This window comes from Prunus dulcis, chromosome 4 (genome assembly GCF_902201215.1).
Source record: "Prunus dulcis chromosome 4, ALMONDv2, whole genome shotgun sequence".
Taxonomy (NCBI): Eukaryota; Viridiplantae; Streptophyta; class Magnoliopsida; order Rosales; family Rosaceae; genus Prunus; species Prunus dulcis.
Window position 1 is genome coordinate 2,267,112 of NC_047653.1, and position 17,824 is coordinate 2,284,935.

At 38.4% G+C, this 17,824-nt stretch overlaps 5 protein-coding genes and 1 non-coding gene across 7 annotated transcripts; 4 read left to right on the forward strand and 2 right to left on the reverse strand.

Annotated features, from left to right (window-relative positions):
- The first annotated feature begins 524 nt into the window (after window positions 1-524).
- On the forward strand, window positions 525-2,273 carry LOC117623758 (CBS domain-containing protein CBSX5). Its single transcript, XM_034354727.1, has 2 exons — window positions 525-1,005; window positions 1,302-2,273. Exons 1-2 carry the CDS (start codon window positions 665-667, stop codon window positions 2,128-2,130), a joined length of 1,170 nt encoding a protein of 389 aa, XP_034210618.1. The 5' UTR covers window positions 525-664; the 3' UTR covers window positions 2,131-2,273.
- A 130-nt stretch (window positions 2,274-2,403) lies between these two features.
- LOC117623757 lies at window positions 2,404-5,177 on the reverse strand. Of its 2 annotated transcripts, XM_034354726.1 has the most exons (4): window positions 4,792-5,176; window positions 3,101-4,629; window positions 2,859-2,949; window positions 2,404-2,747 (listed from the first exon to the last, which is right to left on the reverse strand). In XM_034354726.1, exons 1-4 carry the CDS (start codon window positions 5,024-5,026, stop codon window positions 2,551-2,553), a joined length of 2,052 nt encoding a protein of 683 aa, XP_034210617.1. In that variant the 5' UTR covers window positions 5,027-5,176; the 3' UTR covers window positions 2,404-2,550. The 2 variants fall into 2 exon arrangements, with proteins under 2 accessions (XP_034210617.1, XP_034210616.1); XM_034354725.1 differs by having other exon boundaries at window positions 3,101-5,177.
- Window positions 5,178-8,557: 3,380 nt separating this feature from the next.
- Window positions 8,558-12,000, forward strand: LOC117623759 (E3 ubiquitin-protein ligase AIRP2-like). The gene is made up of 5 exons (XM_034354728.1): window positions 8,558-8,904; window positions 9,942-10,092; window positions 10,186-10,255; window positions 10,346-10,580; window positions 11,509-12,000. Exons 1-5 carry the CDS (start codon window positions 8,825-8,827, stop codon window positions 11,717-11,719), a joined length of 747 nt encoding a protein of 248 aa, XP_034210619.1. The 5' UTR covers window positions 8,558-8,824; the 3' UTR covers window positions 11,720-12,000.
- Window positions 12,001-12,492: 492 nt separating this feature from the next.
- On the forward strand, window positions 12,493-15,041 carry LOC117625786 (sphingolipid delta(4)-desaturase DES1-like). The gene is made up of 2 exons (XM_034357345.1): window positions 12,493-13,060; window positions 13,998-15,041. The coding sequence occupies exons 1-2, from the start codon at window positions 12,896-12,898 to the stop codon at window positions 14,814-14,816; spliced, it is 984 nt and encodes a 327-aa protein (XP_034213236.1). The 5' UTR covers window positions 12,493-12,895; the 3' UTR covers window positions 14,817-15,041.
- Window positions 15,042-15,110: 69 nt separating this feature from the next.
- On the reverse strand, window positions 15,111-16,728 carry LOC117625787 (tetraspanin-19-like). The gene is made up of 6 exons (XM_034357346.1): window positions 16,476-16,728; window positions 16,254-16,353; window positions 16,045-16,125; window positions 15,852-15,956; window positions 15,487-15,648; window positions 15,111-15,371 (listed from the first exon to the last, which is right to left on the reverse strand). The coding sequence occupies exons 1-6, from the start codon at window positions 16,649-16,651 to the stop codon at window positions 15,360-15,362; spliced, it is 636 nt and encodes a 211-aa protein (XP_034213237.1). The 5' UTR covers window positions 16,652-16,728; the 3' UTR covers window positions 15,111-15,359.
- A 397-nt stretch (window positions 16,729-17,125) lies between these two features.
- Window positions 17,126-17,198, forward strand: TRNAV-UAC. The gene has a single exon. It is a non-coding gene; the product is annotated as a tRNA-Val (tRNA).
- The last annotated feature ends 626 nt before the right edge of the window (window positions 17,199-17,824 follow it).

Genomic DNA, 17,824 nt, shown 5'->3' on the forward strand with positions numbered 1-17,824 from the left:
GTTACGAGTCATATTCACATTATAACATTTGTTTTTTCAGATATTCTTCTATAAGTATATAAAAGAGCAGTCCCGATCTCTTGAACCATAGAAGTCCAAGAGATTGTAGTCACCTATCGTTGGATATTAATCCAATTGTTCAAAAAAGTTTTTTAAAAAGAGTGCAAGAGTGAGTGAACCGTTGAATTTACATCCAACGGTGAGTGACCACAAATCTCTTGGACTTCTGTAATCCAAAAGATCAGGACTCTATAAAAGTGTGTTGAAAGCCATTTTTAGATATATTTCAACGTTTTGTTGGCTGAAAATGGCCACTTGGCCATTTTGTTGTAGACAACATTTTCGTTCTAGATTTTTCTATTTTACGTTTAAAGTCTCGGTGTAAGCAAGTAATAAAGCTCATATTCAGTGGCGTACGGTACGCGTATCCCACAATAACAACAAATCCGTAACAAATATCAGTACGGAATTCTCCGTGTCCGGGTCCAAAACAGCGTGTTTAAATACTACCAAAACCCCCCCTTGTCCTTCATCGACCAAAACTCAAATTTCATTTCTCTATTTGTTTTTTCTTTCATTCTCTGAACCTTGAAACCCAAGTTTTTTCATTCGCTCAGCCTGAGAGCTCCGTTTGGTTGGATTTTATTATATACAGATACAGTGCATGGGGCTGAGTCTGTTTTCGCATGAAGTGTCCGATCTCTGCCTCGGAAAGCCTCCGGTCAAGTCCCTTTCAATCTCCGCCACGGTCGGTGAGGCTTTGTCTGCCCTCAGGCGGCTCGGCGAAAGCAGCCTAACCGTGTGGAGCTGCGACCACTCCGAGAAAAGCGACAAATCTGAATCTGAAGATTGTCTGTGCGTAGGAAAGGTTTGCATGGTCGATGTCATATGCTTCTTGGGCAAAGAAGAGAACCTGTCGTGTCCTGCCAAAGCGCTCGAGGCTCCGCTTGAGGTTTTGATCCCCAAAGGGTCTGCCCTTGTTAGGCATTTGGAACCAAACGCCAGGTTTGTTTCTTTTTTCTTAACTGTTGATTGCCCCATTTTTAAGGATTTGATCATATTCTATATTTTATTTTATTTTATTTTGACAAAAAGGTAGTTCTTATAGTTTTTTGCCGGATTTTTTGTCCTACGTTTTCATGGTGCAATTTGTGCCGCCCCAAATGTCCATCAGATTTCGTGACGATGGAAATTCGGCAAACTATTTTTCCCTGACGTTTATATATGAATTGTTTTTTTTCAAAAAAAATATATAAATTCTTTATGATAATAATCTGACTGATTTGTCTTATAAATCTCAGCTTGGTGGAGGCCATAGATTTGATTCTAGAAGGTGCACACAACATTGTGATACCAATTCAAAGTCGCAGGATCACAGCAACAAGAAAAATGCTTCTCCACAATCACTCCTTCAACACCCTCCACAACAACCGTGAATACTGCTGGCTCACCCAAGAAGACATCCTCCGCTACCTCCTCAACTCCATAGGACGCTTCAGCCCCATCTCCAACAGCCCCATCAACTCCCTCCAAGCTATCAACACCGAAAACATCCTCGCCCTACATTATGATGACCCTGCCTCATTTGCATTGCCCCTTATTTCTCAGTCCCTTGTTCAGCAAACCTCGGTTGCCATTCTTGATGAGTACAGCAGGGTGATTGGGGAGATCTCGCCTTACACCATCAACACCTGCCACGAGTCGGTGGCAGCTGCGATTGCCACACTCTCAGCCGGTGACTTGATGTGGTATATTGACTGCGGTGGCCCTCCGGATGAGCTAGTGCAGTTGGTGAAAGATAGATTGGAGGAGAAGAAATATGGGGCGTTCTTGGAGTTCATGGAAGAAGACTCAACATTGTCATCAGCTTCTTCCTTCTGTTCGACTTCATCGGATGAAGAGTTTGGGTGGGGAAGAAGGTCAGGAGGAGGGTATTCAGCAAGGTTAGTGAGGAAGTCGGAGGCAATTGTATGCTATCCGAGGAGCTCCTTGGTGGCAGTGATGGTTCAGGCACTTTCTCACCGCGTGAGTTACGTGTGGGTTGTCGAAGAGGATGGAACCTTGTCTGGCATTGTTACCTTTGCAAGCATGTTCAAAGTTTTCCAGGAACGTTTGAGGTCGATGGCATAACGCTAGCTGAAGATTTTTTTCCGGGAAGTGAAAAAACTTGCAGTGTCCGCAGTTAATGAGTACAAGTTTTCTTTTGGGACATTTTTGTACTTTGTAGAAAATGGAAATGAAACCTCTGTTATACATCTTTATGATTTTAGTTATTTTTTGTGTTTAGTTAAACATAAACTAATGCGACAAAATTCAATGTTGGTGGTGAATGAACCTACTAAAAACCGCAAAAGCTTTCATATGGGAGAGCAGTAGAGAGTACTATGAGTCGATGCTGCGCCAGAAAATAAAATGTCTTATATATTCTTCTCTTGTCATCACTTTTATTTATTATTTTGTATTTATATAAATATATCAAAGACTCGTTGTTTACTGTATTTCGGGAACAGAAGCTTGACAGGAGGGGCAAAATTTAGCAGTACGCTTTAGTTAAAAGTAACGGTGCGTGCTGCTAAGCTCCGATGTGCATAATGATAAGGCTTCTCTTACTTGGACATTGTTGGAATCCATATGAAGTGCATCTTCATACAGCCTCTTTGCCTGCTGCAGCAACTTCACCTTCTCTTTCCCGTTGCTAGGTCGTAGGCGTGATCTTTGCTGTAGTGCCACACCCCATCTAAACAGAGCTGCAGTTTAAAAGTTTTTGAAATCAAACAGAATCAAATAACTTATACACTATGTTCTCTCCAAAGAAAAAAAAAAGGGAGAGAGAATGAGAGGGGGGACCATAAACATACCATCTGGTGCATAAACATTTCCCTTGGACATCATGGCATCAAATTTATCAATTGCAGCCAAGAACAGTTCGTCAGCATCAAAAGCCGCTTCCTGAAATCCACAAAGGGTACGGTTTAAAGCCTAATTCAACTGATCATAATGTGGCTCACACGATTGAGTACTAAAACTACAAAAGCAGTTTAAACAATCTATTGATAAGAAAAAAATTTTAAAATGACAAAATTCAAGTCAAGTCTCTTACAGGTCCAATATCTGCAATCAACTGTGCACGGAAGGTGAGAGCAAGACCCCAATTATATAGGGCTCTCACATCATTTGCGTCAATTGATAATGCCATTCTATACCTTTTGCCTGCTTCCACAAGAAGTTCCTCGCACTCTTCACACACGTTAATCAGGACAGATGCAATTTCATCTTTACTGCTGATTTTATCATGCATTCTAATCCATTTCTCGGCAGATAAGGGGTCACTTCTTGCAAGCTGTGTTCTCAACTCACGACTAGTCCTCAATTTTAATTCTCCATGAAGAAGGCAAGTGTTGCCTAACTGGCCCACAGCTAGCAAACTCATGGGCTTCATAGATATGGCTTTGGATAGTAATTTGGCTGCCCTGTATAATATGTTCTCTGCACGCTCTTCATTGTGTTTAACTCTTATTAATTCCTTGGCTTGTTTTAGAAGATCATTAGCTTCTCTAATATACCTATCAAACACTATATCATCTGAAACCACTGAAGATGAAAGAGAAGGGAGTTCACTCTCATGTCCAGACAGGTGATCAGCCAAATGAGAATCGTCGTTGTGATTTACTTGCTCTTCTCTAAGATGAGACTCATAAGTCCCATCCTCACTTTTTCCCCTGATATGAGAAGACCTGTAGTCCCCACCAGATTGCTTAAGTATTTGTTCTTGTACAAAGGAAGCTTTACTGTCCATATGATCCATTCTGACACTTAAATCTACAGAATCAAGTAGAATGTCATGGGATTCCCACGTTTCAGCATGATTGTTATGATCCATCTTCGAAGAGATGTGACCATTGCTCATGAATTGCAATCCATTATTCTGATAATTAAACTCTCTTCCAGCTGCAGATCTGTTAGGAACCCCACCCACCTCCTCTGAACTCATCTTATTATTTTCTAAAGCAACTTTGACTCTTCCATTTCCAGCCTCATAAACACCAGACTTATTTAAGAAATCTTGAGAATGACTCGAATTTACAATTCCTTTATTCTCATGAACAGAACCGAGAACCATTTCATTAACAGAAGGCATCGAACCATTCCCTCGAGACTGATCATCCATCACTTTCTCCACAGCCTCTCGCTTTAAATTATTTTTCACTCTATTAGGCTTGGAATCAGCCAACTTTTCTTTGAACAAACCTCCCATGTACTGAAACAACTCATATCCAATTTGTACGGGCTCTTTCTTTCTTTTACTCAGCTTTTTGTTCTCAACTAAATCAATATTGAACTTACCCAAATTCTCAACAGCATTCCTAGCATTCGACACCAGTAAACTAATAATTTCCATGGCCTTTACATAACTTTCCAAATCAGTAACTGTAATTTCTCTGGAATCAATAGCTTTTTGTATATCGTACTTTAAGTTATTAACTTTATCATCAAACCCATCGAAAATTTCCACCAAGTTCCTCAATTTCTCAGGATAAGCAATTAAGTTTTCTTCTTTTGCCCTTCTCTTATTTGCACTTAAGCGCACTTCACCAACACTTCCACCACGAACGAAGCCAAATGAAAACCCTATAGCAAAAACTAAAATTGAAGCAGGAAACACGACAACTGAAGAAATCCTAACCCTGGAAATGGCAAAAGCGCATGCAAGGCCTAATAGAAAGACGAAGACATGCTTTTTATCATCGATTCCTATAGAAACCAGAAAATCACGAAACTTATCAGACTCACCAGAGCGGCCCGAGTCGCCGGCGAGTCTCAAATCGTCCCACCCGCCATAACTGGCTGATTCAGAGGCACAGTGAACTCCGACAGAAGATAATCTAGTGGTTCTGGGATAGCAAGACCATTTTCTGTGGGAAATGTGAAGAAAGTTCTGCCTTCTCGGAAAATGGAAGAGAAAAACTGACGGTGAGAATTGAGGCTTCGAATAGTGAACCCAGTACTGGGAAATTAGGGTTTTCATTAGGAATTTCTCGGAGGGGAAGGGACTGTACGAACGCCTTTGCTGTATCTCGCATGGCAACAACTAGCACAGCCTCAGCTACGCAGTAAGTCGATGAACTTCAGGTCCATGGATAGTTTCGTGTAACAGATAGTTTTGGGTCATTTTCGTCATTGGCTTGGGGCCCTACTTTCACAAGGTTTCGGTCGGGCACATTCTTTATTTCGTAAAGTTTGGGGACCAACTTTGAAATCCTCGAAAAATAAAATTGAAGGACCAACTGATAAAAGTTATGTTAACACTTTTTTTTTTTTTTTTGGTTATTTTAAAAATAAATTTTGTAGAATAGAAGGATTCCCCTTGCTTATCTCTGTAGGGTCAATAACTTTTTCTTTTCTTTTCTTTTTTTGGTGATCAATAATTTTCTTCTCTGATTATGAGACTTTTAACAAATATAGCTGTTGCGTGTTGGCTATTATGACAACAGAATCATGTTTATAATTTGTTTTGCTTTTTGTTTTTAAAATTTTTTAGTATAAGCAATGGTCTAAACTATAGGGGTTATCACACACATACAATTAAGATGCTATCGGATTTCGAACATGAGACTTCTAATTTATAAGTCAAAGCTCTTTTTTACTGAGTTAGATCCCGTTGACACTCCATTTTGTTTACATCCATTGCTTTGATGCTTCCATTTATGAAGAAGTTAAAATTCAAAAAATTTGTTCATACTATGCAATATATAATTAGTTTGGTTCTAAGTCCTCATGCTTCTGTTGTGTGGAAAAGTCTTTGTGAAGCAAGAACAGTTATTATTCAAGGCTCCAGATGGTAAGTGGGGAGCGGGGATACAATTGGCATATGGGAGGATCGGTGGTTGCCACAACCCAATAGCTTTCGGATCTTCTCTCCCAAGCCTGAGCACAGTGCTATCACAAAAGTATCAGACTTAATTCATGGCGACTCACGGGAATGGAATGCCCCACTGCTGCAAAATGTTTTCTTTCCTGAAGAAGTGATGCTCATTCGCTCTATCCCTCTAAATCTGCGTTTGACACCCGATATGTTGGTGTGGCATTATGATAAAAAAAGGTATGTTCACAGTTAAGAGTGCCTACCACGTAGCCAGATCTTTGCATTCCTCCACTGGCAGGACATCCTCCTCAAATTCGGATGCAGTCGCTAGGAATTGGTCTCTACTTTGGAAAGCCATTGTGCCAGCCAGAGTCAAGACTTTTTGGTGGCGTGTTATCTCTGGAATATTACCTACGAAAGCAAATTTGGCACGAAAAAAGGTGTCTCTAGATGAGGAATGTATGTTATGTGCGGGCCTAGTCGAATCTTCAATTCATATCCTTTGTGACTGCCCGTTTGCAATCTGTGCTTGGCGTAGTTCGACGTTAAGTAGTAGCAGGTGGAACAATGATGCTCATTCACCCAAGGATTGAGTATTTCGCTGTGCAGAGCAACTAAGCTGTAGTGACTTTGCAACTTTTCTCATGGTGGGTTGGGCAATTGGGGAAGCACGAAATGGATTGCTATGGAATAATAAGAAAAGTCGGCCTGAACAAGTCAGCTTGCATGCATCTATGAGGCTACAGGATTTTTTGCGGGTTAATAATTGCTTGGGGTCTCAAAGTAGGCAAGGTCAAATAAAACAAATGTGGCAACCACCACATGAGAACAGTCTTAAAATAAATGTGGATGGTGCTTGGAAGCCAGGGACCACGGAGGGTGGCGTTGGTGTGGTTGTGAGAGACTCCACGGGCAAATTTGTGGCGGGTTGTGCAACTAAATTGACTAATGTTTTCTCTGCGCCACAAGTAGAGGCCTTGGCGGCAAGAACAGGTACAATATTGGCGATGGAAAGGGGTTATCAAAATGTTGTCTTTGAAAGTGATGCTCTCCAGATCGTTACAGCACTTCGAAATCACTCCATAGATAGGTCCGTCCTAGGACCAGTGGTGGAGGATACCAAGAGCTTGCTAACACATATCACTGGGGAAGGTTTTACCCATATTCATCGTACTGCTAATGGTGTGGCTCATCGTTTAGCTCGTTTTGCCTTGCATATTGGGGGTTCTTTATACTGGTTCGAGGAACCTCCTGATTTTATTTCTGATATATTGTACGAAGATTGTAATTCGTGACCAAGGAATTTCTTTTGCCATTGATACGAGTTCAAACTTCTTGTATTACCTTTTTTACATCAATAATATTCTATCGCTTATCATAAAAAAAAATAAAAATAAAAAATTAGTTTGGTTCATTATCAACAGAGCCGTTATTCACACGTTATAAATGTTATTATTTACTTTGTAACACGTAATATTTGAAATCTAATAACGGTGTATGTGACCGTCCACCAAAATCTTCCATCATGTATTGAACTTGAGTGGAGGTGATTAAACTGTTTGTTAAAAATGGTAATGATTTTTGATCATAAGTGATCTCCCAAAGCAATGATAGTTTGGTTCCTTTCAATAAGCCGAAGCGAAAGGGGATAGTTTATTATTAGACATTGATATCCCAACAACCAAAAACTAGAATCTACATTGAAACTTCAATTAGCAGCAATGACAATGGTAATTATTCTCTCTAATGATTTTGATCCATGATCATTTTTTGCACAATCATAATCCCTGATGAGCGGCCTACCAGTCATTTGACGGGTCCATAAAAATACTGCTCATACATATAGTCTGTTTAAATGGGCTTTCTGTATAAAGGCCATATGTTTCTCTTGTGGTTTTTTTTTTTGGATTGAGCAATCAATTGATTCTTTATGAAATCTAAGCCGTTGATGTCAATGACTTTTCAGCCTTCGAAGTTTGGTATCTAATTAATTATCAGATTTCAGTAATTAATCTCAAATCCTCTCACACTACAAATTTTGAACATGATGTAGAAGACACATGCATATATGGTAAGTATTTTTCATCACAAATAATACATCATTAACTGAAAATTAAGGAACTAATTAGAGATAATAGATGATCTGTTCTGGTCTGATCTGGCAAAGTTTACAGTTCGGATTTTTATGAACATGAAGACAAGTGAGTTGACAGATTAGATTCTTCAAAACTTATATCTAATTGGGAAATCCAACCCAAAAAAAAAAAAACAGAATGTGAAGGGTTGATTAAGAAAACCAATTAATCTTTTTTCTTATTCGGAAGAGATGTTAGATTTAACTTGCAATAACGACAAGTACGATATATATTTATGATGAGTTTGATATTTAATTGTGACTAAAACGTTGTTATAGGAGTCTAATTTTGTCATGGGTCGTATGAGTATTTTGTAAATACCTTACCGTTTGTCAGAAAAATGGTATTTGAGGAAAATAAGTTGAAGTTGGAGGGCAAAAGTTGAGTAAGGGCGGGTGTAACGATCATCGGTGCGTGGAGGGAAAGCTTACGAATAGAGAGGGAAAAGTGGCAGACAAAAGCCAAAGAGAGTGGATAAGACCATCACGGGCCCGCGTTCGTGCGTCTCTATTTCGACGCTCCCTACTTAAAAAAAGGAAAATTAATAATCATAAATTATTACTTAAATTATATTTATGTTTTTAGAAGTTGGGTGGCCACGTGTCGCCTCGCGGTCTCGTCTTCGCTTTCAAGAACAGCATAGAAGCAACACGAAGGCTGAAGGGACTGAGAGAGAAAAGGGAAAGAGAAAGTGGAGAGAAAGTGTGGGTTTTTGGGAGTGGGTGAGAAAATTAGGGTTCTTGGAGGCTGATTGAATATCTCTATCTCCGTGCTTTGTAATTATTTTGACTTTTTTTGTTGTTTTTTATTTTATTTTTCTGTGGAGATGTATATAGCTTCCATGCGAAAGTCATTCAAGGACTCTCTGAAAGTGCTCGAAGCTGATATTCAGCATGCAAATACACTGTAAGTGATCATCTGCTCCATTTGTTGACGATTTTCTTCTGGTTTTGATTCTATGCTTATGTTTTTTTTGGGTGAAAATTTGCTTCTTTTTTTGTGATCACTTTTTTGTTTACTTTTGTGCTTGAATTTTAGTGTTAAAGGTTTAACTCCACTTTCATTTGTAGTTCATGTTCAAAATGTGAGATTTTTTTCCCTTTCAGTTTGGTTGTTTTGATTTATTTATATCTCGGGTTGTCAATTTAGTTTTTTTTTTCCCTTTTAAAAATTCAGTGAACAGCCTAAAGATAAATCCTACCTCTGTTTTGGTTGTGCGAATGATGGAAGAATCACACAAAGTTTTGTTTTTGTTTTCCTTCAAGTAGTGGTAGGATCACAAAGTTTTCATTTTTGCCTTTTTTTCCTTTCTTTTTCGCTCATCTATTGGTTTCTTGTTTCTGGGTCTCTTTCATGAAAACAAAAAGAAAATATCTTGGCCTCGCGGTTTCTATGGGTTCAATTATTTTTCACTGACGATATGATTCTGGGAATGCGATTGTTTTTTCAACATTAAAGCGTTAGTTTAAGTGGATATTTATTTGTGCCTTATCCTTATCTGGATGGATTGTCAGAGGAGGAAGAAAGCAAACCAAAATTGTCAGTGAGTAAATAAGTTCACGTGGCCACTGGGTTCCACCTGCTTGTGCTGTTTATTTATTTATTTTTTACAAATAAACCTGCTTGTGGCCTTGTAGTGATAGTCTCATTCTTTTGGATACTTCATATTACAATACCACAGTTTGGTCCTATGCAGTTTTTCTATATTCTCATTCTTTTGCATACTTCATAGTAGATGATTTATGAAAAAAAATGCTTAATCATAATTTTAATAGACTCTTGCAATTATGCTCCATAGATATTTTATTGAGAGATAGGCAGAGAGGGAGAGAGGGAGTTGTTGGGTTGGTACATTGTATGATTTGCTGATATATTTGGTGGCTTAATCTGATAATTAGTCTTCCGTTTATATTCAAATCCTTATCTAGATGTGTGAGCTGCAGGGCCTCGGATTATCCAAGGGAGTATGATGGTGCTTGTCTTCAGATGAGAATGTCATACAGTCCAGCTGCTCACCTCTTCCTTTTTCTGGTGCAATGGACTGACTGCAACCTCGCAGGAGCCCTTGGGCTGTTAAGAATTTTAATTTACAAGGTTGAAGCTTGTAGCTTCCGATGGCTTCTATTTCTTTGAGTTAGATTCCAATCATGGGTGTGGGTGACCATCGCATTTTGGCTTATGCTACAGGTTTATGTGGATGGCTCAACAACCATCATGTCTACCAAGGAAAGGAAAGCAAGCATCAGAGAGTTCTATGGTACATTTCTGATCTCAGCAGTTTGGCTATTTGTTTTTTGTTGGGCCCTTGTGTGTTTCATTTCTTACTGATGCCTCATTTTGTGGTCAGCTGTTATTTATCCCTCCTTGTTGCAACTTCAGAGAGGTGTCACCGACAGTGAAGATAAAAAGCAGAAGGCGGTATGCGTGGAAAGGTATCGAAAAAGAGATGATGAGGAAAATCGACAGTGTTCTGATATAGACATTGAAAGAGAGGAGGAATGCGGTATATGCATGGAGACAAATAGTAAAATTGTATTGCCTAACTGCAACCATGCTATGTGCCTGAAATGTTACCGTGATTGGTACTCTCTCTCTCTCTCTCTCCCCTAGTTCTAGATTTTTTGAACCTTAAAGTTAGCCTGCTACTTTGTGATATTGCTGGTACTTGCCTCGAAAGATTCATTTTTTCAGTCGTACTAAAAAATTATATTGCTTTTTCTATCAAATAGTTGATAAAAGTTTAAGCCCTGCAATTATATGAAAACCATGGGTACATTAGAGGGTCTAATGAAATTTTTTCTTTGATCTGTTGCATTTATGATCATTGGTGCAATTCATTATTGTCAAATTTTTGTTTTCATACTAAATCTTGTTATCAATACGTTTTTTTCACCATGTTATCTTTGTCTGGGGAGTTCTTTTGAAATGCACTCTGGGCAATGGCATCATGAGCATGTTGGTATTAAGTTATGGTAGCTGGAGATTGCATGCAAGAGTGATAATAGTGAATTTTATTTAGACAAGCGGCCCCTAGGTTCACTAGTTAGTTTGCAGGTTTTTTCCTCACTCTCTCTCTCTCTCTCTCCTTTTTTGTCAATAAGATTCAGTGGAAATCAGAGATTCAGCTTTTGCGGCACATACAATTGTCCTTTTATTGTGATATGGCCTAGTGAACGATATGCTCTGAATTACCATGGTGTTTTTCCGTTGGTGCTAGCTTTTACTCTTAATTGATGTCTTGATTATCCATATAGGTGTTTGTTACCATACATTTCAATTCAAATGTTATTTTATATTATATCCTTTACACGATATCCACACAAAATTGTGAAATTCTCTTATGTGCATAGCAGTATGCGCTGTTGGATAGATAAATCATAAATGCAATTGTATTTGATTTAAATCTAGTCAATCCATTATCTCAAATGTATATCGTGTGTAAGCAAAATCTCTCTCTTATACTTTCTTCTCACAAATGGAATTTTCTGGTTCATGTCTCTCATATTGCAGGCGAACAAGATCTCAGTCATGCCCATTCTGCCGTGACAATCTTAAGAGAGTGGACTCGGGTGATCTCTGGGTATACACTGACTGCAGGGACATAGTGGACATGGAAACAGTGATGAGGGAGAACCTTAGGAGGCTTTTCATGTATATAGATAAGTTGCCTTTAGTTACACCGGATAACCCCTTTGACCCTTATGATTCCCACCTAAGGTGATTGAATCAGAGTCCAAAACCACAATCTCCAGTGGCAATTTAATGAATTAGTTTCTTTTCCTTTGATTACATAAGGACCGAAAATTCATTCGGCGGGTTTAAAGTCGGTATCTTCCCACTCCTGTTCAGAAGACCTCGCCTGAGTTATTTTGTGCTGGCGGGTGAAGTTGAGGAGTTTATAAAATTGTATGTAGTACATTTGTAAATGCTTGTACAGCTTTGATGTTGGCTTAGTCTCTTTAATATACAAATCCTCTCCTCCTTGTTGCTGAGAATTTTCAATTTGAATGGTTTAGACGGCATAATTGTTTTCAAGCAAGCTGATAATCGGATATAAAAGTAATGATTTAAAGTAGGATTATAGAACAATCCCTGGCTCAATGGAGATGGGTGAAGACAATGTGATGATAATGCTAGTTGAAGAAGACAAGTTTATGTTTTCTTGTTCGTCAAGGTTTCTTGTACCCTTTTCGTTCTACTTTCCAAGTTCCAATTGATAACCTAGTAGGGATACAAAACCAAACCTAGAAGTTGGGACTTGGTGGGGTTCTGTGCAAGAGTGGGCTCTGCTCCTCGGCCTGATCTGGTTTTGTCCTTTTCTTAATGGCTTCAACTATGTTTTTTATTATTTAAAAATTTATACAAGGGATATTGGAAGGCTGGCTCATTGCCGACGTGGCAAAGTCAGAGTGGATGACCATGTATGAGGTTATGTGGAAAAAGATTTAATTTTTAGTTTCCGTGGCTTTTTTCTGTCTCTGTCATTCATAGATACGAAAAACATATAAGATTGGAAACCAGTAGGAACGTGGAAAGGACCCAATTGGCAAAGAAAGTCCAACAAGAAGTTTGTCAATTTACAATTCCTAGCTGTTAAATCGGCCACAGTCCACACATCACAGAAACGCTCTTTTGCCTCCCCTCTCTAATTTTAGTCACCGCCTCCTCCTCTTGCCAATTTTAAACACAATCCAAGTATTCTATACTATTCTTTTAAGTTATTAACCCAACTCAACCCAACCCATAATTTATTTCAATAACAGACAAACCAACCCATCAGATTTATAAGATAACCAGGAAAGGAAGAAGAACAAACGTATTTATATCAGAGGGAGAGAGAGAAACGCAGGAAAAGAGGGAAAGAAAGAAAGAAAGGGTCTCTTTTAGAGAAGGAGAGATGGGAAGAGGGGGACAGGGAGAGGCAGAAGAGGAGGGAGTGATGGCTACTGACTTTTTTTGGTCTTATACAGATGAGCCTCACGCTTCTAGGCGCCGTCAGATCCTCTCTCAGTACCCTCAGATAAAGGAGCTCTTTGGTCCTGACCCCTGGGCTTTCCTCAAGGTACTTCCACAAACAAGTTCTTTTCATGCATATCTGAGTTTGTTTTTGTGTATGTGATTGGCATTTTGTTGGGTTTTTCGTGTATTGCCTCTGTTCGGTTGTTTTCCATTGGTTTTAGATCTGAGACAATGTAGGTGAGTTCAAAAATATGATTGGAATGATTTTTGCTCCTTTTCTGCATTTGGGTATTGGAAGTTTTTTGCTTTCGGAATTGTACTATGCAATTTCAATTCACGCTTTTCTTTCTAGTTAATTTTATTATTATTTATAAATCTTTGTATTGAAAATTGAGTATGAGTGCCGGATCCATTTTCGAACAGTTAGTGATTTTACAAATTCTACATCGCGTGCAGCATTGCTCGTGCGGAATGAGGTGTCATTGTTTCTTACTTGATTGTCAAGTGTCTCTTTCAAGATATAGAAATAAACTAGTTGCCATATGTTGAGTTGGGTAGCCAAAGAATTGAGCTTTCTTCCTAACTGTCCTCCTTTACAGCGACTATGCTGTTCTAAGATGTTATGAATAAATGGGCATGCTGTTGGGGTTTTGTAATGCTATGAATTATGCTTCCTCATACTTTTCGGTGTGAATGGACTCTCAAAATGCACAAACAACCGTATATTGGAGACATGCTGACTCGATTTTTAGAACATAGTTCAACCTACTAATTTGCAGAGTTCTGTTTAAGTCCATGAAAATTGGGTTTTTAATTAGTGGTGAGTTATGCTGCTAATGTACTGGTTTCGGTGTGGTTTTTTCTGATTCGGTTTCCAGAACCTAAATCAACTTGTAAACTGACAGACTTTTGTCAGTCTGGAAACATATGAGTATTAGTTAGTGTTCTGGTTTGAGATAAAATGAAACTTACACTTCTCCATTAGCTGTCTTATATATTTTTTTTATTAATGATCTTTGGATGAAATCATGGTGCTGCAGATTACAGTGGTTGTCTTGCTTCAGCTCTTGGCTGCCACAGCCCTCCACAATGCAGGCTGGCTGAAGATACTGGCAATAGCCTACTTCTTTGGCTCTTTCCTCAACCACAACCTCTTCTTGGCCATCCATGAGCTCAGTCACAATCTCGCCTTCTCAACTCCAGTCTACAACCGTTGGCTCGGTATTTTTGCTAACCTCCCAATCGGTGTTCCCATGTCCGTCACCTTCCAGAAATATCACCTTGAGCACCACCGTTTTCAAGGAGTAGACGGAATTGATATGGACATCCCGAGCAAGGTTGAAGCCCATTTGGTGACAAATGTCGTGAAAAAAGCCATATGGGTTCTCCTCCAACTCTTCTTCTATGCTCTTCGGCCTGTGTTCCTCAAACCAAAGCCCCCTGGTTGTTGGGAGTTCCTCAACCTTTTCATTCAGATAGCCCTTGATGTTTCCATGGTCTATTTTTGTGGGTGGAAATCTTTTGCTTATCTGATCCTCTCTACATTTGTTGGGGGTGGGATGCACCCAATGGCTGGTCACTTCATTTCAGAGCATTATGTCTTCAACCCTGATCAGGAGACATATTCTTACTATGGCCCTCTTAATCTCCTCACTTGGAGCGTGGGGTACCACAACGAGCACCATGATTTCCCCAGAATTCCTGGGAGCAAGCTCCATAAGGTAAAGGGTATTGCACCAGAATATTATGAGGGTTTGGAGTCATATAAATCTTGGAGCCAAGTCATCTACATGTACATAATGGATCGAACAGTCGGGCCGTTCAGTCGAATGAAGAGAAAGCCATCAAAATCTGAATAGACACTCTTCTCCAAAATTTCTACCGTTTTGTATCCTTTCCTGGTTCTTTATGGGTTACTGGTTTTTCCTTTCTTATTTGCTTTTGTTTGTAACATTTTTCCTTGAATTACATTGTTTGTAACATTTGAGGAGTGAGATCTTATATTGTATTGTAGTATAGACTTTGGACTGAGCAACAGGAAGTTATTTATTCATTTATTAGCAATTGGGAAAGAACATTTGTTTAAGTTATGAACTACATTATAAATAGATAAAGTTAGTTCATATTTTTCTCTTGCTTTTGTCTTTATTCTCTTCATTCTAAAGATGGAAAATAGATTTTATTTAACCAAAAGAAGTAAACTGAGGTAGCAAAACAGACTCCATACAGAACCATAATGCAGAACCAAAGACAAAGGACGACATGGTCAACATATCCAGACTTGAAACCCATCTCTCACAAGCTTCTGTTGACAGTTAATAGTAGTATCATAAGTACTATGTCAACCAGTAACTACATATTCCATAAACTTCTTTCACAAAGCTCAAGTATCTTTGATCTCTTCACTTGTTTGACTGAGAAAGATAAACAGAAAAATGAGGCATCAAAAGTTAAATTCATAAACAAGAAAATGTCTCTTAAAACTCTCAAGTAGTGAGTGGGATATGCAAGTAAGGCATGAATTCTTACATTCCAATTATTATTCTTGGCTGCAACGATATATTCCGGCGGTTGACCATTAGGGTTTATGAGTGGGAGTCTTGCTGGGGGACACTCTTCATCGCTATCATAGCTGGATCCTTGGTTTGGCTCTACTGACCTTAGAGCCAATGCCAATAAGATTGAAAACCCCTGCAGATTATGGACTTTATCACATCACAGAGGTCTAAACTATCCATGAGATTTTGAGGAAAATAAATCATAAAATTTTAATTTTAACTACCTGGGTTTAAATGCAGTTCAGGAAATAATGTGGTTTCAGTTTCAGCACACTGGTTATATTGTTATTTGAAAAATAAATGTGGCTTGAACAAAAACATCAAACACAAAAGCACCTGTGCTAAGACGATCAACAAGCCTATCCACTTAAACATGTCGAAATTTGACTTCACGAAATCTTTGAAATCATGGAACTTTCCTGTAGTGTCATAGGGTAAATCCTGAAAAATGAAGAACAAAGTTATATGGAAAGTAAGAAACACTTGATTTTGGAGGAATATTGTAAGCCTGTTTGCTAAGATGGTTTACCTTCTCCCAGTCTGAATTTAGGAGTATATCTGCAGTCATCGCAGTCTCCAACAGAAGAACAATAAAGATGATCAACATATACTAGTTGGTTCAAGGTCAACATATGTTCAAAAACAGATATATATATATATATATATATATATCTCTATACACACACACACACACACACACACACACACCCACACACACACACATATGATAAAGGATACGCAAGAGAGGCAACAACCATGTGCAAATTTTGCAGCAAGATAACCTATGCATGTAATGGCACACAAGAAAACACCAGCGCCAAGAAAAGTGCATATAAACCTGCATTAAACACACACATAAAAAACACAAATAGTGATGATTTCGATATCTGTAAAACACAGAGAATCTGTTTCTGCAGAGAAAATATGTCAGCAATGGAATTTGGTTTTGCTTGTGCTTACCATGGAGCAGCAGCAGCAGCAGCATCATATTGATCAACGGATGAACTGTCCATGTCCCTCAGCCAAACTCTAACCATCCAAAGACCATACAAAACCATTGCAATTCCAACCATTCCCAAAACTGAATTCACTAATTTAAGTAGTGACTGCAGGCATATTCTTGCAATTGTTACCATTGTAGTCTTCTTTGTCAGGGCACTTGGACAAAAAGCAAGAAAACCCACCAAGCTAATATATTAAAATTGGACCTGAAATCCTATTCAAGCTAAAAAAACTTCAATCATGTAACAAAAATCCAGAAATAATGAAATTAACCAAGCGCCCCCCATGCAAATGACTGGTACATCTGACTGGTCACATTTAAGTTGGATGATGATTTTACTTCTTAAATTTTTCTTAATCTTTAAGAGAGGGAGACAAGTACAACTAAGTTCTGTTCAGGAAATTTGGCGCCAAGCAGGAAATTTCTAAGAAACTGACTAATGCGTCTTTTAATATGATTTTTTTCGGGTGGGTGGATTTTGTCTTGTGATATGTTGGCCTGTTCCCTCATGAGGTGGCAGGAACAAAAAGGGCAACGATACCAACAAAAAAACAAAAAACAAAAGGGATTAATTTAAAGCTCTATTGTGCCAGCTTTCTATCAACGGGTTGCTGTGGTGTAGTGGTTATCACGTTAGTCTTACACACTAAAGGTCTCCAGTTCGATCCTGGGCAGCAACATTTATTTTCTTTTTCCTTAATTTATTGGCCTTTATTTTGTTAAATAGTTTTTTTTTTTCTATCTAATTTATTCCCCTTTGAATTTAATTTGATGTAATTTCTATGTTATTCCAGATTTTCATAAAATTCAAATAATCTCGCAGCTATGTATTTATTAATTTTATTTTATAAATAAGGACCAAGGTATTAACCTTATATTTTTCTTGTGTTATTAGAAATTTAACTTATCTAATAGATTATGCACTTAAAAGAAAAATAATTGAGCTTAACCTTTAAAACGTCTTTTCAAATCAAAAAAACCTTAAAATAAAGAAGGAAATATAATATAGCCGGGCGGCTATACCTTTTTGACACGTAATCAATAGGAGGGTTTTGTTTTTGTTTTTTATAAATAGTATAGCCTGGCGGCTCTATCCGGTTTTTTATTTTTTATTTTAAAAAAATAGTCTACCCAGCCGGCTATACTCGGTTCTTTGTGTTTATTTTAAGAAAATAGTATAGCCACTCGGCTATAAACCGGTTTTTTTTAAAAACGGTACAGCCGCGCGGCTATACCGTTTTTGACACATGAGCACCTACTTTCTCGGCTCCTTTTTTTGGTTTTTTGTAAATAGTCTAGCCGGGCG

Excerpts from the sequence above, each read along its gene's own strand:
- LOC117623758 (XM_034354727.1), top strand. The coding sequence starts at position 665 with ATGGGGCTGAGTCTGTTTTCGCATGAAGTGTCCGATCTCTGCCTCGGA. Across the intron at positions 1,006-1,301 it reads CATTTGGAACCAAACGCCAG|CTTGGTGGAGGCCATAGATT; the intron begins GTTTGTTTCTTT and ends TATAAATCTCAG.
- LOC117623757 (XM_034354725.1), bottom strand. The coding sequence starts at position 5,026 with ATGAAAACCCTAATTTCCCAGTACTGGGTTCACTATTCGAAGCCTCAA. Across the intron at positions 2,950-3,100 it reads TGATTGCAGATATTGGACCT|GAAGCGGCTTTTGATGCTGA; the intron begins GTAAGAGACTTG and ends TGTGGATTTCAG. Across the intron at positions 2,748-2,858 it reads AAATGTTTATGCACCAGATG|CTCTGTTTAGATGGGGTGTG; the intron begins GTATGTTTATGG and ends TTTAAACTGCAG.
- LOC117623759 (XM_034354728.1), top strand. The coding sequence starts at position 8,825 with ATGTATATAGCTTCCATGCGAAAGTCATTCAAGGACTCTCTGAAAGTG. Across the intron at positions 10,256-10,345 it reads AAGCATCAGAGAGTTCTATG|CTGTTATTTATCCCTCCTTG; the intron begins GTACATTTCTGA and ends TTTTGTGGTCAG. Across the intron at positions 10,581-11,508 it reads CTGAAATGTTACCGTGATTG|GCGAACAAGATCTCAGTCAT; the intron begins GTACTCTCTCTC and ends CTCATATTGCAG.
- LOC117625786 (XM_034357345.1), top strand. The coding sequence starts at position 12,896 with ATGGGAAGAGGGGGACAGGGAGAGGCAGAAGAGGAGGGAGTGATGGCT. Across the intron at positions 13,061-13,997 it reads ACCCCTGGGCTTTCCTCAAG|ATTACAGTGGTTGTCTTGCT; the intron begins GTACTTCCACAA and ends ATGGTGCTGCAG.
- LOC117625787 (XM_034357346.1), bottom strand. The coding sequence starts at position 16,651 with ATGGTAACAATTGCAAGAATATGCCTGCAGTCACTACTTAAATTAGTG. Across the intron at positions 16,354-16,475 it reads GCTGCTGCTGCTGCTCCATG|GTTTATATGCACTTTTCTTG; the intron begins GTAAGCACAAGC and ends TGTTTAATGCAG. Across the intron at positions 16,126-16,253 it reads ATGGTTGTTGCCTCTCTTGC|TATATGTTGATCATCTTTAT; the intron begins GTATCCTTTATC and ends TGAACCAACTAG.